General features: G+C 36.3%; 2 protein-coding genes across 2 annotated transcripts in view; one reads left to right on the top strand and one right to left on the bottom strand.

The window, feature by feature from the left end:
• The window catches only part of LOC136804030 (uncharacterized), a 50,011-nt gene extending 34,626 nt beyond the window's left edge, over window positions 1–15,385 (top strand). The window contains exons 2-8 of the mRNA XM_067060771.1: window positions 6,350–6,509; window positions 8,326–8,445; window positions 11,365–11,661; window positions 12,067–12,093; window positions 12,318–12,554; window positions 13,003–13,161; window positions 13,394–15,385. Of these exons, the coding sequence (XP_066916872.1) occupies window positions 6,431–6,509; window positions 8,326–8,445; window positions 11,365–11,661; window positions 12,067–12,093; window positions 12,318–12,554; window positions 13,003–13,161; window positions 13,394–15,240 (2,766 nt within the window). The 5' untranslated portion in view covers window positions 6,350–6,430 and the 3' untranslated portion in view covers window positions 15,241–15,385. The remainder of the gene's footprint in view (window positions 1–6,349; window positions 6,510–8,325; window positions 8,446–11,364; window positions 11,662–12,066; window positions 12,094–12,317; window positions 12,555–13,002; window positions 13,162–13,393) is intronic.
• Window positions 15,386–16,867: 1,482 nt separating this feature from the next.
• On the bottom strand, window positions 16,868–25,342 carry LOC136804025 (solute carrier organic anion transporter family member 4C1-like). Its single transcript, XM_067060767.1, has 10 exons — window positions 25,128–25,342; window positions 24,363–24,554; window positions 23,298–23,516; window positions 22,180–22,322; window positions 21,043–21,439; window positions 20,272–20,449; window positions 19,398–19,560; window positions 18,732–19,087; window positions 17,906–18,123; window positions 16,868–17,316 (listed from the first exon to the last, which is right to left on the bottom strand). Exons 1-10 carry the CDS (start codon window positions 25,276–25,278, stop codon window positions 17,180–17,182), a joined length of 2,154 nt encoding a protein of 717 aa, XP_066916868.1. The 5' UTR covers window positions 25,279–25,342; the 3' UTR covers window positions 16,868–17,179.
• Window positions 25,343–25,759: the final 417 nt, after the last annotated feature.

The raw sequence follows: 25,759 nt of genomic DNA, 5'->3' as shown, positions 1-25,759 counted from the left end.
ACGCACCCTTTGGTCTACGTCTAAGATGATGTTATAGGGGTGTTATCTGTCAACTTATTCTAAACAAAATTTTCAATCTTTAACCACTATAAAAAATCCACAATCTCATTTCAATTTTGGAAGCCTTAAGAAGATTTCTACATCATTGTTTTTTCAATCCAACAAGAATTTTTTTTTTGGAGTTTATCTACTACGTCATTTTTTAAGCTTTTCTTTTGTCTAAGTTTTCTTGTCAAACTTGCTCGTGTGATTTTTGTAGAAATTATAAATATTTAGCCTGGCACTGATAACTAACGTGTATTTTTTAATTTTTTTTAGACAGACGTAGCTAAAAGTTTCGCGTTTTTTTATATTTAGTGGCAGTAGAATTTGATTGGGGGGAGGGGGTTGTGGGTGTTTGACAATATTCACAACTTTCCATTTTACGACATTTCGAAAATTTTGATTTTTGTTTTTTTCATGTTACCTAGCAAAGGGACGTCTGAGCACCCTGCAATAAATCAGGTTTTCTAACGACCTTCTTTGATAGTATAGGCTGACCACACTTTATGGCATGTCCAAAAAAGCCATAAGTTTGGGCACAGAAAACTGCTTTAATCGTAGAAATTTTAGTGAGACTAATTTTAGTGTTTTAGCGACTTTTCCCTATTTTCACTAAAATAAATCTCGCTAAAACACGCCGAATCGACAGATCGCTAAAATTTGTCTGCACGAAATTTCTGGTTGTATTGCCTTTATACATTTTTATCAATAGTAAGGGTTTCAGTGCAAAGAAATGCTAGAAAACGAATTCAGTCAATAATGTAATACAAGTATTCGCTAAAATTTATCCACGCGAATTTTTTTGAAATCGTGATTCGCTAAAATCAATCCAAAAAAAATCAAGATTTTTCTGACTCGCTAATATACGCTAAAATTAGTCTCGCTAAAATTTCTACGATTAAAGTATGGGCTGTAGGTATGGTCATTTATACGTCAAAAGAAACGTATTTGCCAGATTTTCTAACGATCTGTTTTGACAGCATAGGCTGATCACACCCCTTCGGTTATATCAAACTAGATTGAAGATGATGCTTATAGCTTACTGAAAATCAAACCTTTACGTTCTTGCGTTAGCACTTAAATTACCTGTATACTAATGTTAAGCCTAACTTTTTTCAGTTATTACTTCCATATGTGTTAAACTCTTTTCTTTCTATAAGAGCCTGGTGGGGGGGGGTCCTTAGGCAAAATGGGTATCGGATATGTGCGAGCCATAAGGGTCCCTTTTTCGCCCCCTTGAGAGTCCCTCAAAGGGCTGCAAAAACCATTAAAATGAAATGGAGTCTCTGTTTGTAAGGGTTACAAAATTACGAAAATTAAAAATTGACTAAATAAATTCTTGAAATTTGGGCTAAAATTTGAAAATTTTGGGGAAATAGTCTTCTTAAGGGTGGCAAAAACGTCAAAATATGGGTCGATTTTCGAACTTTGGCTCGGACTTACCCGTCATCTCACAAAGCTAGTACCCCCCTCCCCTGTGGAAACAGTAGATTTTAATTAGGCATGGCTGTTCTTATTTGGGTGGAATTGAGGTATTTTAGGCTTTATACCCAATTCTTACTACTTTGACCCCTAAATTGCTTGAAATTGAGTAATTCCAGGCTCGGCATTGTTCTTAAACTGTTCTTATTTTTGGCCTTTTTGAGCCTCATTGTTCTTATGAAATTGTTCTTTTAAAAGGTAAGAGTATAAGTCAGTTGCAGTATTTTTTATTCTTACATTGTTTTACAATTTTACAAACTTCAATCTTCAGTAAGAAATTAAGGAATAAGATCTACACACCCAAAATCCTCAAATTTTAAAGATCTTGAATGAATACTCAACTAAGGAAAAAGAGGGGTCTCAAAAAAGTCCTTATTTTATCCCTTGATATAAAGCTAGATTACGAATGGAAATGTAAACATTCAAAATCGTTGGTAACGGGTTATTAATCCCATCCTAAATTTTTTCTTTAAAAAAGTTTTTCACTTTAGTTAAATCCCTGAATGATTTCAGTCCCTCTTTTCATACATGGACCAAATTTCTTAAGATTTCTTTTTTATGTAATTCTTTGACCGTAATACGAAGATAGGAATTTGTTCGAAAATGAATCTAGATTGAGTGCGCTTGAAATAGTCAACTAGATTTTTTGGTTTGTTTCATGAATTTGAGACTGGATTGTGATTGATTTATTATACCTACCTTATTATTCTTTCGTCGCTGGCGTAATAAGGGATCGGAATTAAATTAGGGCCGGGCTAAAAATGATAGAAATTGAATTTTAGCTTAAAAAAAGGGCAAACGTAAAAGTGGTCGGTGCTAAATTAGGACCGGGATAAATAGGGCTGATAAGGTATATGAATGATTACCGGGGAAAATTCACGGTCAAAGTGATCAAATTTATTCAGATCAGACTTCACTTTCGTTCAATATCTTACTTTATTTTTTTAATGATTTCAACCCTCTTTTCATACGTGGACTAAATTTCTTTAAGGTTTATGTAATTCTTGACCGTAATACGAAGATAGGAATTTGTGCTGTTTTGACTAATTGATTGATTTCAACCCGATACATTATCTGAGGGAAAAATCGGGAAAGTGACAAATATTTTTAAGGGATGAAATTTTACCACCTTTTGCTTGACAGGCAAAACAGCAACATCTGATTTTTCGACTTTCTTTCGAACTTTTATTAACGTTTTTTCCTCGACTTTTCCCCTATGAGGTAGCCTAGTTAACTAAGCCCGTATTCACAAGGCTAGGACACACGGCTAATGGCAATATAGCGTTTTCGGCGCTTTAAAGAGTTTTTATATATTTTAGGGATTTTAAGTTTGCCACAACTTACCGTCAGATTTATCCTAGTGACTGAATTAAACTAGCTTAGATTTCTCTCGTCTACTGTGATATGAGGTAAATATTTTTAGATATTTTTTCGCTAGAATTAGGAAGCATTATGTAATCTATTCGCTTTGCTGACGAAACAATTTCAATTAAATCTGTTTGAGAAGATTAAAAGAAACTTTTTTTTCTTTCAATGGGCTCTCAAGAGACTAGGTTCTAATTGTCTTTATTCTTCCGGCTGAAACGAATGAGAGGTCCAATATATTATCCCTTGTATCTTCGTATCTTGTCATAAACAGGCCAATTTGGAAAAATATTTTATTTCAGTTACTGCGAATGAAATTTGGATATTTGGATACATTAGGTTTTAGTATGTATGAGTAAGAAACATGATTTTCATCAGTTTTGTCGAATCGTTTTTGAAAAGAGACAACTCATGGTCAGTTTGTACCTTTCGTCAAATATTGTAGTTTATATGATATGGCGTTCTCAATATAGCAAGAAAAGAAAAAATATTAGGCCTTTTCATAAATTATTTTGAATTCAACGACTACCTCGTTTTGAAACCGTTACCAATGTGATCAAACCCCTTGAGCTTTTATGTGTTGCTTTTATGAAAAGAGTAAACTTCTATGAACTCTTCTTGGAATCAATTACCATAGCAATATTTTGAAAACGAGATTAGCGTTGCTCGTGACGTAATTTATGAAAAGGCCTAATCGAAAAATGTTTTAGCTGGCTACGCTCGTGTAGCCATATTTTCATTACTATCTCACCAGTTTTTCACAATTTCAGACAAGCCACAAGGCTACAGATCCTGTCCTGATATATACAAATATGCTGAACTTATATTCCTTGCTAATCTGTCTATTTGAATATTGTGTTGTGATTAGTTGATTGATCGCATTACAACATACACCTCCTTCTCACAGACCCGGTAGGATCTTTTCAGTCAGTGGGGATAAAAATAACGGACTGAAACTTGAAGAGGATTGATATTTTCATATTTTTTCATGAATGAGGATTCCAATTCTTTTGTTTTCATGTCAGAAAATTGGTTTATTTGATTATTCTCAATGGGGACAAAAATTGGAGGATATTTTTCCACCGGGGACGATATTTTGGCCAATTTTTCCAGTGGGAAGGGTTCCCCAGTGGGTCTTTGAGAAGGGGGTGTCCAGATTGTCACTGTTTTCACTGTTTGCGCTGTTAAAAATGTTTCGGGGATTCCGAATCTTGATTGCTTCATAGACGGCGAGTTAAGAGATTAACGTACTATTTCCTGGTGATATAGGATAAAATCATAACCAGTTCTCCAGAGTTCTCAGAGGTCCTCCTGCGCCTATAAACTCCCCTGTCTCATAGCCCCGGTGAAACTTTTCCAACAGTGGGGATAAATTTTTCTTCGTAATCCCAGTGTGGATGGTTTTGGAGTGCAATTTTTTACAATGAATTGGGATGTAATCAAAGTCAATTTCACAGTAGGGCTGAAATTTTTAATGCCAGGGACGAAATCTTGGACAAATTTTTCATTGGGGGCTGGGGGACCCAAGGGGTCTGTGAGAAAGGAGTGTCTATAACTTTGCATATTATCATATTATTATAATAATGATAAAACACTGTTATAACTTTGCCAGTGGCATCGTTTAGAAAAGAGTTATATCTTTTCCTAATAGGTTTTCTAGAAATAATGAAGTATGAATTCAAAAATTTTAATTGACTTTCGAAATTTATAAACAAGCCGAGACAGTTTTTCTCTTTCCACTAAATAAATCACCATCATACTTTAATACGATACAAAGATCAATCATCGTATAACAATTTCGGTATCTCGAAATTTTTGTTTTGAAGTTACTCAGGCTAAGCTCATGTTTGAGGTATTATTAAAACAAAAGGGGCTTTTGTCATCGTTAAAATTTATACCCCTTTAATCATTATGGAGTAAAATATATCGTTGTTTTAACCCAATTAGCACTTTGCGTTTGTGACCAAAATATTGAAAAAACTGACGTATTTTGAATGTATTTTGGATGTTTTGGTTTGAGCATGATGTTCAAGGAACGTTGACTTGACGTTTAACAAAATGTCTTTTTTTTCTTGAGATTTATAGTTGTTTTTTCTTAAAAGATCTTGATGACTTTTGCTTTTAACTTACGTTTGATGATTTTTGATGATTTTGATCTGAAGACGGCTTTGAAATCTAAGTTTGAAAGTCTGAAAAATTATCATAAAGGTGGATTTTGAGTGGTTTGCGCTTGGAAACTAATAGAATTGGGACTTGTATTGGTGCTTTCATCACTATCGTTCAGTGGTAGGTCTGAATCAGTAGCGTAGTGGCTCCTTTGCTATTTTACACCCTTGCTAATCAACTCGAAAAATATCCGAAAATTATTGTACTCGCTTCGCTCGCGTATTGGTTCCAAACTAAACCAAATTTCTCTTAGGGGGGGGGGGGGCAAAACACCTAATTTGGAAAAATTGTCTCCCTAGCTTTCCCAAAAGTTTGGTAGTCCCACCATGCTACTGCACTGAAGGGAGTTTTGAAAAAACAGAGAGTGCTTTTATCCATATTCGTTCTATAAAATCAGCACTCTCTCCATTCCCCTTCAGATCCGAATCCTACCTGCACACAGCGCTCTTCCAACGTTCAGATTTAACTTTATATAGAAGTTTCCTAGACATCTTGGATCAGTTGGGGATTGATAAGTGTTTTTTTATCAATGAGATACAGCCACAGGCTAGAGAGGGATCTTCCATTGAGTTTCAAGCCCAAAGGGCTATAAAGGTGAGACTCCTGGATGGGAAATGAAACCATTTATTTTTAATCCTTGAACGCCCGGGTGTAGTTTTTACACAAACGCCTGATTTTAATCTATCGCTAGATTTCAAAAAATGTGGTCCTCCAAAACAAAGGAACCACTAGATACAATCCGTCGTCATGATTACAGCGCGTTCTATGCGCGTTTTGCATGGGAAATAAGTAGCTTCAATTTCTCTTGCCTGATAAGGGTTAAAGTTTCGCCTCTAGCCCTTTGGGCTAGCCCTTATTTCCTTCTTCAATGGAATCTTCAACCTTTCTCATGTAAGCAGAAGTGAAACCCCACATTTCCGGTAACGGCTAAACCAGCACTCTTTCTCTGTTTTTTCGCATATTTCAATTTTTCGAATTGTAACGGTAAACGTTATATCCACTTTTAAACCACGTGGGTCGTTGCACCTTATGTAGGAGATCTATGAGTGACTTCAAATACCACGTAGGAGATTCGACTCCAGTAGCGTTGACAAGAGGGGCGCGGAATTTGTGTAGGGGAGCAGACTTTTATGACACAAAAATTATCTATTCAGATTATAAAAAGATGATTACTGTGTCATAAAAATCTGCTCTCCTACACAAATTTTGCGCAACTCCTGTTGGACTGGACTCTACTATTGGTTATATCTTATTGGTTTTGATAATAAAATTAAATATTTACGATCTGCTTTAGATAAGCAATGCTACCTTTACCACACTTACCAGAAATGAAGAAATGATACTTTGACTGAAACTTATACAAACAGAAGACAAAATGGTATTTCAAAAACAATATTACTGGATTTTGATACTGGCTCTTGATTCGATGCTTCTGGATGCCCAGCCCAAAGAAGGTTTGTAAAACAGATTTACTCTTCATTTTCTTCTTGAGAACTCAATGTACACCCAAAAAGGTTACTAACTTTGGGTTTTTCTTTGTTTTTGGTAGGCTGGCGAATGAAAAATTAACTCTGGTGATTTCTAGATTCTAAGCCGGCGAATTCTTAGCAAGTGCAGTGTATTGATTAGCGTAAATATGTACTTGAGGCGGTGAACCGAGCTTTTCAAACGTCGAATTGTAATTTTCGCCGTTCGCCGGGCTTAAATAAGACCCCTGTATTATTCGGGGGCAGGTATGAATGAAATTGGCTGCGCTCTGAAGTTTTTTATGTATAATCAAGGTCGAAATATACCTATATTAAGATTTTTTAGGTATTTTGTGGCTCGCACATACCCGGCACCCATTTTACCTAAGTACCCCAAGGGATTCTATACATCATCAGGGCCGGCGAAACCGGGGGGGCTAGGGGGGCTGTAGCCCCCCCACTTTTTTTCAAAAAAAAAAAAAGAGTGAGAGAGAGAAAGAGAGGATGAGAAAAAAGACTTGGCTACGTTCAACAATGAGGCCATAAAACGGTTTAACAATCTTTCTTTGCTTCATATCCATAAAAATCTAACGGATAAACTTTATTTAGATGAAGTTGGTAGAGAGTTTGTGTCGACTCGAGAGCATTGCTTTAATTACTTTGGAAATTTTTAATTTTTATTACTGTATACACTGTTAACCCTATTCGTACTAGGGGGGGGGGCTCTTTCTGTTCGGAGGTCAAACTATTGGTAATAGTTCATGAAATAATAGAGTTTTCGCCGTGAAATTTTCTGTAAATTCCTAACTTTTATTTAGCTTCAAAATAAAAAAAAATTTGACACCTAAATATTTTCACACCTTGAGCATGATGACATTTCTGACAGTAAGGTGTCACAAAAATTGACACTTTTCTAATACAAATTTATTTTTGATGTCAAATATATCATTTAAACCGTAGTTTATTGAATATTTAGGATAAAATAAGCATTTTAAACTCAGACACCTTTTTTCTAAAGCCCTTGTTAGAATACAATAGCTATTTATAAGAACAAAGGAAATTTTCGGTTTTTGCTCACTTTGGGCATGATGAGTGACGTCATCAAAAAAATTTTTTGTCAAAAGTTACCTTACGTGACAAGGATCTTGTGTGCCAAATTTCATCAAAAAAGACCCACTAGATCAAAAGTTAAGGGGTGGTACAGGAAAAGGCCCCCCCCCCTAGTTCTGAACCGCCCCTAAAAGCCTAGGTTGAATAGGGTTAAAGCATATTCTCAATCTACTTTTACTTATGAATTTTGAACATGTAAAAGTCTATTTACTTAAAGGTTTCATTTTGTTATTTCGTGTTGTTTGGTGATTATCAGTATAAAAAACGCCTAACTTTTTCGATTTTTTCATTCCAATAGCAATAACTTCACAAAAATTAAATTTAGACCACTTCTAGGGCTTCTAGGCCAATTTAGAGTACCATAATTTCAAAAATTTTCCGGTCCGTCGGCCCCAACCATGGTGGGGCCTCCTTAGTCACTGTATCATTTAGCCCCCTCACTTTTAAAACCGATTCGCCGGCCCTGATCATGATTACTTTACTTTTCCTAAACTACAGTTGACGCTCTGTAATTCGACGTTCTACTAAATTCGATAGACTCCCTTGTTCGATGAAATTTAAAGTCCTCGTCATCAAGAATTTCTCATAAACGACGCTCCCGTATTCGATAAGCTCCCTTATTCGATGAAAATCCAATTCCCCTTGAAGATCGAATTAGAGAGAGTGAACTGTACTCGTTTTCATTTCATTATAGATATTAGCAAGGAAGGGGAAGAGCATCGTGTGGTATTTCAGACATTGTATCCTGAAGAACTGGCCACTGGAAGGCTTTTATGTTACGGAGAATGTAGCGCTGGTCAAGAACAGCAGAAAGGTATGTATGAGGTTTGAACAAAATTTCAGTGCTACGTTTTTTTTTATAAGAACAAACTATATAAAAAATATAAGACTTCGATAGCCAAAATATTAAGAACATGTCAAGGTTAAGAACATTCTAAGGCTTTATGATTTATGGACTCTTTAACACCCAATATCTTAGAATATTGTAGAAAAACTTATAACATTCGTTAGGTTTAGTGCCTATGTCCCTTCTCTTTATACGTTAGCACGTTATTTGGTACTCGATGTAGAAATTTTCTTCCGACACGCTAAAGCTCTGAAGGTTGGGAAAATTTTAACATCTGGAACCTTTGGGTTACCATTTTTCATTTTTCTGTAAGGTTTCTCAGGCAGCAGAGATTTTCATGCTAAATTCAGTCGGGTGTAACCGATATTCAAGCAAAAAGTGTAAGGACAGCTAGACACGACTGTGATGCGGTACATCAATCGATGACTACTATAGGTGTATTGTCCCGCTCCTTCAGAGCTTTAGCGTGGGCGGCCGCCAATACACCATCGGAATATCAGATAAGTTAGCACGCTGCTTCTACCTGCGAAGAGAGAGAGTGACTTAACTATGCAAGAAATCTACCAAAAAGCTGGTTCGAATCGAAATCATTTAATATATCTTTAGATTCGACAAAGATTCGAATTAGAGAGAGTTGACTAAAAATTTCTTTTTTGACGTCATTTGATGAACCCTATACACCTTTTCGACCGGAACCGCCAATTGCTGCGCGGGTATTTTTTTGTCTGTTTTACCACGTTAAACTGTTCCAGTCTTTTTTCGCACCTAAAGACAATAGAAAAAAGTGTAAAAAAAGTACTGGATCGAGTTTAGGGTGGTAGAACTAAATAGTGAGGTGACACGCACCTGACCGCGTGACTACAGTCGAAAAGGTTATTAGATTCACTCGATGATTCACTCATAATCGCTTTCATAAAGGAGTTTTTAACATATGATATGTAATGTGTGAACAAGAGCTTTTACGACTTAAAGGTTTACGAGGTCGTTTTTTTCCATTCTGAGAATAAATTCTTCCTCGTTGAAGAAACTTTATGAGAACAACGAGGCTCAAAAACTTTACAGATCAAAAACTAATCTAAGAACTATCTGGAGCTTGGAATAGCCGAATTTTAAACAAATCTAAGGATTAAAGCCTTGAAAAAAGGTTAAAAATCCTAGATATTTACGATAAATGTAAGAACTGGAAAAAAACAATTTAAGGCTGGTAGTGATGCCTAAAAAACGACATTCCAAAATGTATTGCTTCTTATATAAGAAATATATTGAAATGCTTCGAATATTTCTTTCTTAAAAATAAAGCTATAAAGTTACACCAAATATTTTTGAAAACATGATAAAAAGAAGGGTTTTTTTGAGGGGATTTTGATCAAAATCATCATATATCGAATAAAAAAGCTTTTATTTTTGGAACCTTTGTCTGATAGTGTAAAAAAAAAATGATGAAAAATCGATTAAATTTTCATCACATAAAATTTTCATCTTATTTTTCTTCAATTTTTTTTTAAAGAAGTGGTAAAAAAAAAGATAAGACTTGTTATTTTGAGAGCTCACTGAGAATAACAATGACTAATCGTGGCTGATACTCTGGTCCAGGGGAGAATTTTCGTCAATTAGTTATTCTCAAATCGATAAAGGTATCAGAAGGAGGAAACTCATTTTTTATGCTGTTGTGTGTGGTTTGGGAGCCTACCATAATAGGTTGTTTCTTAAGAATGATGTAATATTAGACCTTGTTTACACGTGATCTTAAAATTGCCCTTTGTTTCTATCACTTATTCAGAAGTGTAGCTACGAGCTTTCGTTTTGGGGGGAGGAGGCAAACAGTAGGCTTATGCTCGTCCTCCAAAGAAAAATTTTCACATTAAGGAAACATATCTATCTGTCTTTAATTCAGACTACAACAGCAAAATTTTTTTACCTTTCTTGTGTCTAAGGCGCCATCAGCTGAGAAATTTAAGTCAGTGTCTCATGGCTACTTCATTTGCCTTTGCACCCCTAAAAAATTGGAAATCACCCAGAAGGTCATATAATATTTAATGATAAGTATTGTATTGTATCTGTATTTTTGTTCGTTGTCTAGCGGTTTCACCTAGTGAGAACGCTTCCCCTTTTGTTGCAAGCGAGAAAATAATATCAATTTTGAATTCTCTTAACTTTGTGCTTTTTGGTAAATTTAAGAAAAAGACGAGTTTTTCGTAAACCACCCATCAGACGAACGCGCTCTACTGATCACAAAGCATATTTCTCAATAATCTTTAGTAGCGCGTATACGTCTTTGAGCTCAACAAAATGTGATTATCTTTTGATTTTCTCTTGTCTCTTCACGCAAAGTTTTCGAGAGTGAAGATTTCATGCGATTGCTTACTCGAGGACACGTTTCTGTTTTTTTATCTGTAAGCAATAGTGTTGTAATTGATGTGTTGTTCAGAAACTTGCATCGTATGGAACATAAACGTAATAGTATGATGATTAACTTAGCACAAACAAACTGAAATCTAAACAAAATAATCAACGCAAACAAGGGGGTTGGGCTCGAGTTTTCAAATGTCGAATAATATCAATTGCCTGTATTTGTGAGTGACTGAAAGTATTGAAGCAATAAAGTTTGATGTCATTTGATCCTTTGTAAACCCGAACTCAGTCCTCTTCGAGCACGAATCTTGATGAGAGTATTTGATTTTAATGTGCAGTGAACTCTCTCTGGTTCGATCCTTAAGGGACCAAGAAGAAGAAGAATTTTCTTCAAATTGGAAAAATTTTCTAATTACGAAAAGCATTTTATAGAGATGCAGGGTATCAAACTTTGAGTTCGAATAACAGAAATTTTCGAATAATGAAGGCTCAAATTAGATAGAGTTGATCGTATTGTTATTCTATCCATAACAGATTCAATCAAGAAACCAGTTTACACATACGATCCGATTTGTTTGGGGCGTCTCATTTTAATATCCTGTAAAAATAATCCTGGCAAACGCATCAAGATCAACTCTGCTTTCGTTGGTCGACATACATCTGAAGGCAACACGTGCCTGGAGTCTCTTCAATGTTCATCCAACATCACTGGTGATTTTCAGAAGATATGTGACTACAAGGAGAATTGTGATTATGAGTTTGGCAAGAAGTTTTTGAACGATCGATGTGGACGTGTTAAAGATCTAGCATTCGATATTAGATATCAGTGCGGTAAGTTTTATTTACTCTTTTTATTTAAGTTTGGAAGAATTTTGCAATTCCCAGCTTTGATGGAAATGTGAAGATTTTGATGTTTCCCAGCTGGCACACAACGTTGTTTCAACGTTCATCTAACGTTAAATGGACGCTGTGAACGTTAAATAAACGTTGAAACAACGTTGTGTGCCAGCTGGCTTAAATTAAAAAGGTCTAGATTTACAGCTTCTCCGCTTCCTGTTTGTACAGCAATTTTCTCGAGGGTGGATTTTCTTTGTGTTTATATATTTAAAAAAACGCCGAATTGCAAGATTTTGGATTCATCCGGGTTTATTTTCTTTCCAAGAGCTTCTGGCTTAGTTTGCTCTCTGTTCTCGCTAGATTTCAACCAATGACTTTGCTATTTTTCTCGTTTTTCAGTTAATAAAACCAACCCTCTTAAAGAAGGTAAATATTATCTCATTCAAGATTCTTGTACGATTTAACCAGAATGATCCGACAGACTGTCTGAGATCTGGTTTTTATCGGTGTTTGAAATTTTTTTATGATTATTCTTCCCTTTCCTTCATTAAGGCCATTTTACCTCAATTTCTGAGAAATTTACTGTCTAATTTGATAAACTGCTCCAGTCTATGCCTGTTAACAAAAAAGGAGAATATTTCTCTTTGTAGCACAAACCACACCAACCATAACAGATATGGCGACCACCCAATCGCCCCAAATGACCACAGATGAACCTTACTCACCTTCTCCCATACTTATCTTACGAACCTTCGAAACGCCACAAACCCGCCCTTCACCAACGCCCTACTCAAAGGGCATGAACGATGGTCGGGAACGAAGGGAAGGCACGTTTTTCTGGCTGATCACCGTGTATGCGTGGATGACAGATGAACGATTCATAAGAGGTATGTCCTCATTTACTCATGATATGCTACAGATTGGCTCCAGATGTCAACATTCTTGATACAGAGCAATGGACCACCTCTGGGCCCACTAGGCGTCGTCGTTCTTGGTTTTAGAAATCAACCTGGGCGGTATTTCTGCCAAAGTATAACATTAAACGACTTGAGTGTTGTTGAACTCAACAGACCTCTGTCCGTACCTCCAAAGACGTGGGTAACTGCGAAAGGCTGAAATAGGGGACCCCTCCCTGTGCGACAGAGATATCTTAAGACTTGAAGACAGTCTGGCCTTTTCGGTGTGTGTTAACATAAAGTAAAGAGTCATTCATATTCTGGATTCATATTTTTCCATAAAATCTCAATATAGATTTTTGTCTCAAGGTAATCAAGGAATATCACTGTTGCCGAGTCATCAAGACATTTTTTACAAAATAAACCTTCTTTCTTCCAGAACACAAAGCACACATGGCACTGGCCATCATCCTCTCCATCTTCGTTGGTCTTGTCGTCAGTTTGTTCTTTATACTCGATCATTCAAGAAGAAGTAAAGCCAACAAAGCCAAAAAACGGAAGAGTCAGCGAGACAAAGAATCAACAAAACATGAACAAGGTACAGTATTTCTACTCATTTACTACTCATTTTTCGTATTTTTATACAGAAAAAACGGGTTTTAAATGGCTCGTCTCTAGCTTAAAGGTTTTATTTTTACATAAGTGTTGCCGTTTCATATCAGACGCATTATTGAGTTTCCAGATAGCGTTTTTTTGTTTTTAGAAATATCAGCTAGTTTTACTGTAACTTATTTACAATAACAAATAATTTTTTTTTCTTGCTTTTTCAGAGGATAGTCTGGGAGACGAACAAGATGGATTGATCCCTAATGATGACAATATCCCTATGGTTACCATGAATAACAAATATCCAAATGGTTGTCTAAAGAAACCCAAAATGGCGGCAGATCATGCAGATGCATTATCGCTGATTGTTGATTTGCCACCCAAATACCAAGAAGAAGATGACGTCATTATTGGTGAATGTCAAGTTCTGATTGAGAATAAACAGAAGAGATTCGCGAACGGCGATTCGCAAAATATTGGAAGATATTTGTTGAAAAATGAGAACGATAAGAAACTTAACAGTGATCTATACGACGATGAGGAAGATTCTGATACTGAGAACGAGGATTTCTTTGAAGAGACATGGAATGGTGGGAAGAATTTAAACAATGGTTTACAAGTCGGCGTGATGAGTGATCGTAAAATATCTCATGTTATGGATGATTCAACATTAAACCGACTTCCACCACCGCCTAGAGAGTTACTGGAAAATAATTCGCCCCCGCCCTCCATGTCTCCTGTCAATGAATTTATACCACCTCCGTGGGAGTTTCAAGAACTGGAACATAGTCTACCGTCACTCGTTGTTACTAGCCCGGATACCGCAAATACAGGATCGATAGCCTCTAAAACGGACTCAGGCTTTGAGACGCCTAAAAAGGTAGCACGCCCTTGTTTGAAAAATCCACGCCAACAGAACAGCCCGAATTTAGTTCACGAGAAACGAGTGCGATATCCAAGTAAAATTGATGTTATAAATGGTGATCTCCAAACGATCGAAAAATCTAATTTGAAACGTTCTGAGTCCACGTGTTCCGATCGGGTTTTGTTTTCGGAGAAACGGGTGATGAATGATGATAATGATTTTATATACGCATCACAGCAAATGGACATGGTAAATCACCGCTCAAAAAGTATGGTCCTACCAAGTAAATCATCACGTTATAATAAATCAAAACGTAACGAAAGCCCTTTATTCCAAACTAGAGCTACACCTAATAGTGCAGATAAACTTGTAATGAAACCGATTTTAAATAAATCGGTTTTAAATCGGAATCAACGGAAAGGAAATTTACACGTGATTGCAAGTTCGAAAGATTACCAACACTTGCATAATGGTGATGAGTGTGATGATTTTCAAATGAGAGATGACTATATCTCCAAACAGAGGTTTTCGGAGATTGACGGAGACTCGATAACCCAACAAGAAACTGAAGAAACTTTCATAGAAAGTGCACGTTCAGATGATAACAGTGTATTAATAAACGAGCATAGTGAACAAGAGCAGCCAGTCAGTATTGAAGAGTCTGGATACCAGAGTCGAGAAAGTGATTCGTTTTGTAGTAGTAATCGTTCAACTGATTGCGAAGATTGTCATATCTTCAAAACCAATCATGGACGATGTAAAAACGCAGTTCGATTGCAACGTGAACGTAGTTTCAATAAACGAGAACCGACTTTGAGTAATGTTAAAGTACTAACCAAAGTCGCTCGCCGTATGAGATATGAAAATACGAGATCTGCTCAACTTGACAATGAACTAAGACCCTCGGAAAGCTCAATGGAGGACACTAGTAGTCGTGACTCAGTTAACATACCACGTAGTCGAATTAAAACTAAACGCCGGGATGGGCCGGTTTTTGAGAACAATATGACTAAAAGACTGATCGAAAATAACCGTAAGAACCCGGCTTATTATAGCGATCCGGATGGTCCAGTTTTGGGGAATAGTGTGGCTAAAAGACTGATAGAAAATAACCGGAAGAACCCGGCTTATTATAGTGATCCGGATACTACGAAACGAATTAAAATGCTTCACAGTAAGGAAATATCAACACAGAGTAGTTGCTAACTTGGTTAAATTTTCTTTAAGAAACTGTGATGTGAAGCTGGGGTGGAAAAGTTGTAATAAATTGTAATATATTTTCATTAATAAGACGTAAAAAAGTAACGATTTTTCTTTATTAGTAACAAAGCAAAACCTTAGGGGTTGATTAAAAGTACTGACGAAATTTGTAAACAAACCGTATGTAGCGGGATACAAAATCAAAACAAACTTAACTTGTCAAAATCAAAAATCAAAACAAATATGGCTGATTCTGATTGTTTCAATTGTTTTACAAGTTTGTTTTGGGCACGTGATTTTAATTGTTCCCTTTGATGACACGTGGTTCGCGCAATGTTTACATTTTACTACTTTTATGTCCCTTTAAGCTATGGATAAGCGTTAAGATCTTACACTTGAGCAGAACGAGATGCCTTGGAGTTTTTACAAGATGCTTCACTAATTGGTCATTTAAAGTGATAGAGATGACGCGTTCTTTAGAAAAAGTAATAAGATTCTTTTATTACATCTTAACGACCAACCAAATCAAATAAGAGCTTGTAAAAACTCCAGCTTGTCCCAGCAGAACTTCACCAAATAAAGTCTAAAAACCAAAAGGATGGTTAGACCAACGGGAGGGTATGGGCATCCATATGAGCAATAATTATTAATAAATGGAAGAAAAAAAACTAACTGAGGATAATTACTAACAAAAATGAAAAACAAAAACTAAAAGAACTAGGAGAGCAGTTAAAGTAAAAGACTAGAATAACGGTCCCCCGAAACGGCTAGTATCGCAGATTGAATTTTATCGTTATGCTCAATATATCATGATTCTGGACAATGCTAAAATCGGGGTCGCCATAATGAAGTATTCTGGACAATGTTTTGGGGATAAATGGAAACAAGGTTATGCCAAGTTGAGTTTTCTGTTATTAGTCCCAAGGTCCGAGGTACATGTTTTGGGAGGCACCCATGTAGGCTGCAAGGGTAGTACCCTAGGCAAGGTAAGTTCTTTAACCATCATATTCAGACATACAACATTTTGAAAATTCTGATAACATTCGTTTTGAATCATTACTTGATATTTTCTCATATCAAAAACATATACAAAAAACTTTTTTACAATAGAAAACATATAAAAAAACATAGCAAAATATACATGTCTAGTGGAAAAATATAAAACATCTAAAACATTAAAACGAGTACTTACCTGAACAACTATCTAACAGCTGCAAGAAATGATTACCAAGAAGATGAACTTTTCATTCGTAGTTAAGGTAAGGGAGTCTTGCTTTTATCATATATTTAAATTTAAATATAGTACAATTCAGGAAACTTCAATATTTTGCGATCACCTCGTAATTAACAAATTTATGTCCTTTTTTATTCCCGGTGGACCCGAAAATTCACCTGCGAAATCGAGGATAGTGATAGTCCTGATTTACAGTTATTTTGCAGCCAGTCAGGATCTAAAGAAAGCCCAACCGTCCGTAGCCGTCCTGTGTCGCTAAAAAAACTCGCTATTATTTACAAGTATATCGTCGGTTTTAATTTGTATGTAGTTAATTATTCACTGCTCCAATACAGTGTGTCCAGAAAAAAGCGGACAAATTTTTATATATACAGTAAAATCGTACTCATATTCATAATCTTGGCTTAGAATAAGTTGAAGTGAGATTGAAATTCTCTGTTCAATCAATGGATATTCGATTCCCAAGATGATTGAATAGGTTTTTGAGATTGAAATATTAAACAGTATAATTTACTTTATATAAAATTTCGCTCAAAAAAGTCTGCTTTTTTTAGAACTCACTACATTTTCTACCACGTATTCTCCAAGTGTTTCCATGGTATACAGAAAAGAATACCGTAGCAGTAAAAATTTCGTCAGTCAAAAAGTGACGAAAAAATCCCTCGATGACGAATTTATTTATAAGGTTTGTCACTATTCAATGTTCATGTTTTACACATTTTCATTTTCGTCAGCTTCTTCTTCGTCAACCACACCCCCGTCTTCCTTAATGAGCGCGTTCATGGAGACTTTTTCACTTGTCACTGGATACCACCACCAAGCTAAGAAGTACAAAACTGTTCCTACCGCTGGAGAAAAAGAAGATGGAATTTGGATTAAAAAGGTTTGAAAGTTTCTTTTTAAATGTCTGTCATGAGGGAATGAGGCGATGTTGTCGCGATTTCCAGATTTATGGAAAAATAAAGACCATCTCCCAACTTTTTCTAAAGCTATTCTGGTCTAGAATCACACAGCTGTGTCACAGACCCGCTGGGACCCCAGTATTGGGGTTTCAATAGGAATTTTTATCCCAGCTGAGGCTGTGAGACAGGGGAGTACAATCTAAGTTTCTTCATTCAATTCATGATATTCATGACGTAATGTTTCCTACGGAAAGGCCCCGGCTTTTGGCAGTAGTGGCAAATTTTATGCAACTTTTGTATAGTTCAAATCTGCCACTACTGGCTAAAACCGGGTATTTCCGTAGAAAACATTACGTCATGAATATCATGAATATCCAGCTATAAGAGTAACTTTGTGCCAAGGCAATGTTTTAAAGACACAATAAAAAGTGCAATTTTTGGGTAAGCTTAATAAATCAGACAACTGTCTGCTTCATATCTCATCCTAGGTCGCACAGATAAAGTTTTATTTCAGAAATTTTAAACTCTTTCTCACCTGAGGTTATAAATCCAAGCCATACGAGCGTCCATGACATTGCATCAATATCATAATCTAAACAATTTGTTTTTTTTCCACATTTATCATAGCCCCATGAAATACAATTTGAATCTACGATACCTCCAACAATGATAGGACCAGGTAAGAAGCTCAATCCACGCATGATAACAAATTGAGTACCCAACGCAAATGATCTTTGGTTGTCTGGTACAGATCTGTTGGAAATTGGAGAATTCAAAGAAAAATTTGATAACAAGTATGTGGATTCAATTTAATGTTAGACTTAAACTAGGAGGCTACAATCTTGATCGAAATATATTGAGATATATTTTTTTCTTCAGTTTTTCAGAATTCAAAGTTCGGGCGAGAATTGCTATTTTAGCACTTCAACTTTCTTTCATGGAATATTTCGATTTTGGAGGGGTTCGCTGGTTTCTAGGCTCTATTCGAAGCATTATTGGAGCAAATTTGAGCTTTTAACTCTTGAGATCCTAAGGTGTTAAGTCTTAAGTCTCATGTTAAAACTCAGCTTCCCAACTGTAGTTTAACGCGCTTAAAGATCATTTGTGGTGTTTAAAATGTCGCAGGGAAATCCCTTTTTATCTCAAATATTTTTTCCATGATTGTACATATCTAAAACAGGTACTTGTTAAGGAATCTAAATCCAAAAGGTGCATTGACGTCAAATACGTTGATGCCGCCATTGAATTTGGCGAATTGATTTTTTTCTGAAAAGTGTACCTCGAGGTCGACCTCGACAGCATAAACCTTAGTAACTTTAGTACAGAAATAAATATTACGATTCCCTAAGCAATATACTAACCTCAAAACCATAATTTTATTTGGTGTACTTGCCACAAAAGCGATCATCACAAAAAACAGCGTACATATGATAAAAAGAATGAAATTTTTACAATCACGATCACATTTGCCGACAGTTGCTTCATTGAAGAATGCCTTTCTCATTATGCCCATCTGCTTGAATAAAGCCATTTTTTGTTCACGTGACATCGATTTTAATTTACTCATATCAAATCCTTGTTGATTGGCTACAGTTGTGGAATTACTACTCGGTAATCCTCCTGGTCTACCTCCTGGTGGTGGTTGCATGACTCCTGGGATGTTTAGGCTCTTAGTATGATTGCCAGGGAAACAACCACAGTTACCAAATACTAATGCCTAGTGTGAGAGAAAGAAAATAAGGATTTCGTACCTTAATGGACGATTGTTTAGTTTTTTTTGTAAGAATTTCAAGAATCGAGTTTTGACAATTTAGTGACTTCATAAACATCTCAAATCAGAAAAAGACGACAACAACAGACCCTCTACAGCAATGAATTTTGAAATTAGTCGTAGATAACGGGTCTATGACAGACTAACGGCTAGCCAGCTCCGTTGTTTATGAACTTGACTTCCCTTTATTGTTGGCCTAATACAAAGCGGTCATTGCTCCCATGTTCCTAGAGTTGAGGCCAGTTAAACTGCTTACTATTTTCCCATCTTTATCCATCTGCACGATTGTCTTAGTACAACCAGCATGACATGGTGAGTGGTACGTTCTTCCATCAGATCCACAGATCGGAAGGTACAAGGATTTCTTACAATGACAATCCGAATTACATTGACTAGCAATTGATCCTGTCACTTCAGTACTGTCAAGATAAGAGAATGTAATATTATTTCTAATGTTTAAATTCAAAGTGGTAAGATCACTTCAGTGCTGTCAAAATAGATAATGCAATATGATTTTTAATGTTTAAATTTAGGAGTGGTTGATTATCCAGGGAGAAAGATCGACACTAACCCTTCCCAACTAGCACACAACGTTGTTTCAACGTTCACCTAGCGTTACATGGGGGCTGTGAACGTTAGATGAACGTTGAAACAAGGTTGTGTGCCAGCTGGGTTACCTAATTTTGGATGGCTAATGAGAGAAGAGCCTTCAAATACGTTGTGGTCACAAATTGACTTGCAGAATTACTTTAGCTCTTTTTCTTCAATTCTTAGATTTCAATTAGACTTAAGCCTTTTTACACTCCTGTCTCACAGCCCTGGTGGAACCTTTTTCTTCAGTGGGGATAAAAATCCCTATTGAAATCCAGATGGGGATAGAAATTTTATTTTTCCAAAGTTAAAAATTCCAGTGGCGATGGTTTTGAAGTGCAATTTTTAAATATTGAATTTCGAATATGGGGATGAAATCAAAGTCAATTTCCCAGTGGGGCTAAAGTTCCAGGGTATTTTCCCACCGGGGACGAAATCTTTGCCAAATTTTCCAGCGAGGCTGGGGTCCCAGCGGGTCTGTGACACCCACCTTGTGAATGATTAGAAATAATTTTCAAAATGACCAAAAGATGACATACTGGTTATGATATGGTTCCATGATACCAGCAATGTTAGTATTTCTACATCCAGGAATGAGAAAAGCAAAGGAACTTCCAATTGTAATCACACTAACTATCACACAAATCTTAGCGGCTGTTTGGGCTGCAATTTCTATCTTTGCTCGGCGTAAAATGACTGCTCCAAGCATAACACCGACTGAAAAAGGAGAAAATGTTGTTTTTTTTAAAATGTTTTTCTTGAGCAGGGCTTTGTCTTTTTCCATGGTTTAGGTTTGTTAGGGAAGTAGCTTTTTGAGTGTCATAACCTTATAACAACCCCACTACACGCTTTTTTGATAAGAATGAGTGGTGTAAATCCATTTCATCATGGATATTCTTAGCTTTTTGGTCGAAATCATCCTGCAATATTCTTACAGTATTCTTAAATTAAGATGAAAACCAAGCCTAAATCTAGCATGCAATATATACATCAAGCAAGAATTTCAGATTTTTGTGAAACTTCTTAGCATTGCTTGGAAGTAAATGCCAATATACAGGTAAAAGGCTATAGAACTGACATTCTTAGCTTCAGTTGCCTAATTGCATGATGGCATTTTTTTGGTCATTTTCATCATGGACATTCTTATAAAGTGTATTCTTATAAAAAAGCGTGTAATTTAGGAGTGGTCACTTGCGAAAATTGTAAAAAAAAAATTGAAGAGAAAATATAAGACCTTAAAAAAAGTTATTCTGCTACTGTTAATTTCAAACCAAGTCTCCAAAGAAAATCTCATCAATTAATATACTAACCAATCAAACTTGGCATCATGATAAATCCCAGTGATTGTCCAGCTTTAGATGGTGCCACACCAAATTTCAAAATCAAAATCTTGATCAAAAAGGTAAACATACCAATCGTATACAACATTCGAATTGTTGTTCCAAATACAATTAACATAAAAACTCGATTTTTACATAAACTAAACATAGATTTCAAATATCCTTTGAATGTAAACTTCATTTGCTCTTCACCAGGGAGTTGACCCATTTTTATGGATTTTTCTCGTTTCTTGGCTTGTTTACTGTTCAATCGTTTTGGAAACAAGAATAAGAAGAATCCAGCTATGATGAAAATACCAAAGAACGCTACATAGCCTAACCACCATGCTCCAACCCATCTTGGATCACCGATTGCAACGCCTTCAGGCTATAGAAAGAAAAACGAAATGCAATTTAGTACTCTTGTCTCCCGAATAAACTCCCCCCGCTAATTGTTAAGAGAAAAAAAATCTATATTGTCCAATAACGACTGTAAACTCAGCGCGTATAATATTTTACCGATATTGCTATCCCAGCTGGTGCACAACGTTGTTTCAACGTTTATCTTACTTTCACATTACTGTCCATTTAACGTTAGGTGAACGTTGAAACAACGTTGTGTGCCAGCTGGGATCACTGTAATGGACGAGAACATCGTCTAGGTTCCCCCTTAACGTTAAATGCTGAGAATTAGTTCGAATTAGGTATAGAAATCTTCGAATAAAAGAAGATTGAAATTAGCGAAAGTCCACTGTATTACGAATGAATGAATACAATAGACTCTCGCTTATTCGAACTTCTACTATATTCTAATCTTTCTATAATTCGAACTTATTCCAAGACCCTGTCAAGAAGAATTTCTTCTTGATATACTTTCAATTAATTGTAACCTCTCTGTGATCCGAACAAATAAGATTTCCGAGCCAGCTCGAATTAGCAACAGTCAACTGTACTTATAGGCTTCTGCTCATCCTCTAGCGAAAAAAGTTTATAGGAAGTATATCTATAGAGGTCTGCGATTCAGACTACTTTTTATAGCTCTGTTAGGCTTCTGCTCATCCTCTAGCGAAAAAGGTTTCTAGGAAGTATATCTATAGAGGTATGCGATTCAAACTACTGGGTACTTACAGCTTCCATATCAGTATGAATACGCAAGAACATTCCACCAATGATCATACCGATAGGAGGTCCAAGCATTGTACAACAAAACCATATCCCAAGATACACCGGGGCAGCACGTGGTGACACGTTCTCATCCAAATATGTTGGACCTTAGTAAAAAAGATATAAATTAAATTTCCATACAAGGGGTGGACGAACTTTTTCAAGCTAAAAAAAATTCTTGGGAATATGTAGATTCCCCTTTGCATGAGAAAAACCTTGGAAAATTTTCTTTCAATACCTTAAGTATCGGTGGACGAACTAAAATCATATTTTCCCCTGGAAATGTTGAAATAATTTTTTACTCCCTTGAAAAATTAAAAACACTCTTTTAAATTCCCTAGAAATTCTATTAGAATTACTTCCTGGAAATGTTCGTCCACCCATCTGTATGGATATGAAATGGAATGTGGCCTATTTGTTTCATACTTTCCTTTTCAAATGCTTTGCTTAAGTAATTTTTATCATTATTATCTAAAGACTCTTAATTGACCAAAACCACCTTGCTTTGAATGTGGCTCAATAGCGAACAGTTCACAATAGTCTTTTTTTGGCCCGGTGAATGGCGAATTTTGCTGCTCCAAGGATAGACTAGTACTAGATTAGACCTGTGTCCAAGACTGATGCTTGCTAGTCTAGCCCAAGGGACGAAAAAAAATACAATGTGCCTGTCTAAAAATTCGGTTTGCCGCCTCAAGTACATTTTTACACTACTTTTCTGTGCTTAATTGTAGGGGGAGATAAGCAGGGGGTTGGTAATCTGGGAGAAAATCCATAAAATGGGGGGGGGTCGATATTAAGTGACTCTGGGGTGATTTTCCCAAAACCTCTAGGAAAAAGGTTTTTGGCACTTTTTCAGGAAGATTTCATAAAATGGGGGGGGGGGGCGGGGCTCATTATAAAATGCTATTGGCGCGGGGTGATATTTTTCGAAAAATTTAAAAGTGAGCTCGCCCTACAATAGAGTAATCAAAGCCTATCAACTATTCTACAGCGACTAATATTGTACTACGACAGTGAACAAAGGATTTATTGTAAGTGTGATAAGTGAAATATAACGAAAGATTTAAACATAAAAGAATTACCTAGTGTATACAGTGGTGTTGTTCCAATACCCATCAATAACTGAGAGATCATGAACACAGCCATATGTCCAATCGTTCCTCCACCATTTTCATTGCATTGTAGATCACCTTGGGGACCAGCAGATGCTTGACAGGTCGGGTCAAATCCTTCTTGGTTACTCGCCCCTTCGTACTTGCCAATCATTAGTTTGGGCAAAGCAAATAATGCGATTCCAAGTCCTTTATAGAGAGAGGAAGAGATCAATGATGAATACTAACCTATTTCAACCAAGCACATTGTACAGGAGTTTTTTTCAACATTAATCTAATGTTTTTATTGAGTGTTTTCTTACATCTTTTGGCTGGGCTAAGGCGCTAAAGATTGTATAAACACACAAGACGCCATGCAAATTTGTGTGTGTGTATTTTTAACAACACGTTTATCGATAAAAATAAATTGATAGGAGGTCCCCCAAGCGGTTTTCATGCGTGATAGGGACTTTTTCTTGCGTGATTACGTGATTTGGAAAAATAGTTTCCGTGATTGCTTGATTGGAGGCGATTGGAGCTCAAAACTTGATCGTGATTTGGACTTTTTTCAAAGAGATATGTGATTATCCAAGGTTTTAGCTGATTTGCGTGATCGTGACAAAAAAAATTGGGATCAGAGTTGACGTTGGGGGAGCCTCTTATAGTTATAGAAGGCTAAGATTTGACCAAAACCTTAGAACAAGTAGGAACAGGTGAGTCTTAACCCCGGGGGGGGGGAGCACTCGTATGGTCCGACCTACGGTATGTGCCACCCTTAATGGTAGGTTTTTCGAGATCCCCGAAATGCACTGTAAGGGTCTACTTTTGATAGAGTGCATTACAAGGGTCTTTTTTTAGCTGGATACACTGAAAGGGTGTGTCGGGGACTGCTGAATTACAAATCTGACAGTAAAAATCTGATGTATATTTATGGTTTTGATTCGCACCAAATTTGATTTGTTTTGCACATTGTGTCGACATCTCAGGCTCATTTTCAGGTGCCTTTTGCAAAATAAGATATGAAATCAAGCTACGAATAAACAAATGAAATATTACCTGTGATAACAGACCCGATACCCATCCATTTTGGTTTACTGGCTTTGGTACCAAAGAAACTGACAACAGTGACCAAAAGTAAACCAGATATATCATTACCAGTCATAATGAGACCAGTTGATTTGCTTGTCAATCCAAACTCTGTTTCCAAAGTCTGCAAATTAACTGCTGTGATTCCACCAACAGTGATGGCTGAAACAAATGAAAATGATATATTTTTTGAAAATGTTGAACAGAAAGTTCGTGTCACCAAAGATTTTCAGGGAAGTGATGAAGTAAATTAAGTCTAAATGTAAACTACAATCCTGGACAAAAGTAAATGGAATTCCACTTATTCTACTGTTTTTATGGCTTCTCTCCCCCTTATCCTTCTCTACAATGTTGGACAAAGTTGGACTGAAATTCAACATTGTATAGGGGGGGGGGGTAAAGGGGGTAAACTTGTGAATTCATACCAAAATGTGAGGAATTCCATTTCTTCTGACCCGTATTGTAGTCACAAACTATAATGCTTTACGGCCCTGAAAATGACGGTCACTGTTAATACGCTAGAATTCGAATAAGAGAGCGGAATAATTTACTTCATTTCAGGAACGGGAGTTTCCGAATTATAGAGCGTCGTTTGTGAGAGTTTCTTAAAAAATTTGACGGTGACTTTCAATTTAATCTACAGAGGAAGCTTATCATTTCTAAGACCCTATATAGCGAATAAAACAGAAAAAATAATCAACAGTTTAATCCAGAGATTTCATCCATTAATCTTACCTTGAACGAACGATGCCAGTGATAATGCTAATAAAAACCATTTCATCGAATTAAATTTCTGTAACCAATCAGGACGCCATGAACCAACGCCCATTCGCGTTTTATCCACCCTCTGCACACCACCGCCATTCAATAATTTTTCCTCGCCCATTTTTTTGTCACCTAACTATATAGAAATAAATATCAGTTCAGTAAAATCAGGGCGATTTTGTCATCTTGTACTTTTGTAGAGCTGTGTACGAGATGCTTGAATTTTCTTGCAGTCTAAGACTTAATAAGTTTGTTTTTGCTTTATAAACAATTGATCGTCAATTGTGTGAATGAAATCTTTGTCCAGACAATATATCAGTGGTTTCAGCGCCTTGGAAGCAATCCTTAAGTAGGTCTCAACATTCAACTTTCTTACATGGGGAATTTTTCAATAAAATAGAGGATCAAATAAAAACGCAACCAGAAGTTCAAATGTAATTGAAACGATGTGTTTGTTACTTCAAAATAAGCTGATAAACTCTCTGTCTGGAACTACCAAGATACTTGAGATATCTGTAACGTACATTCACGGGATTTCTAGTATTAGGCACCCTCACCAGCTAGGGCCGTTAAACGATTCTGCGACGTAAAGAGGTCAGTGC

This window comes from Clytia hemisphaerica, unplaced genomic scaffold (assembly GCF_902728285.1).
Source record: "Clytia hemisphaerica strain Z4C2 unplaced genomic scaffold, Clytia hemisphaerica genome assembly, whole genome shotgun sequence".
In the NCBI taxonomy this organism is placed as follows: Eukaryota; Metazoa; Cnidaria; class Hydrozoa; order Leptothecata; family Clytiidae; genus Clytia; species Clytia hemisphaerica.
The sequence above is the reverse complement of the archived record's forward strand: the minus strand, read 5'-3'. Positions and strand labels throughout refer to the sequence as shown.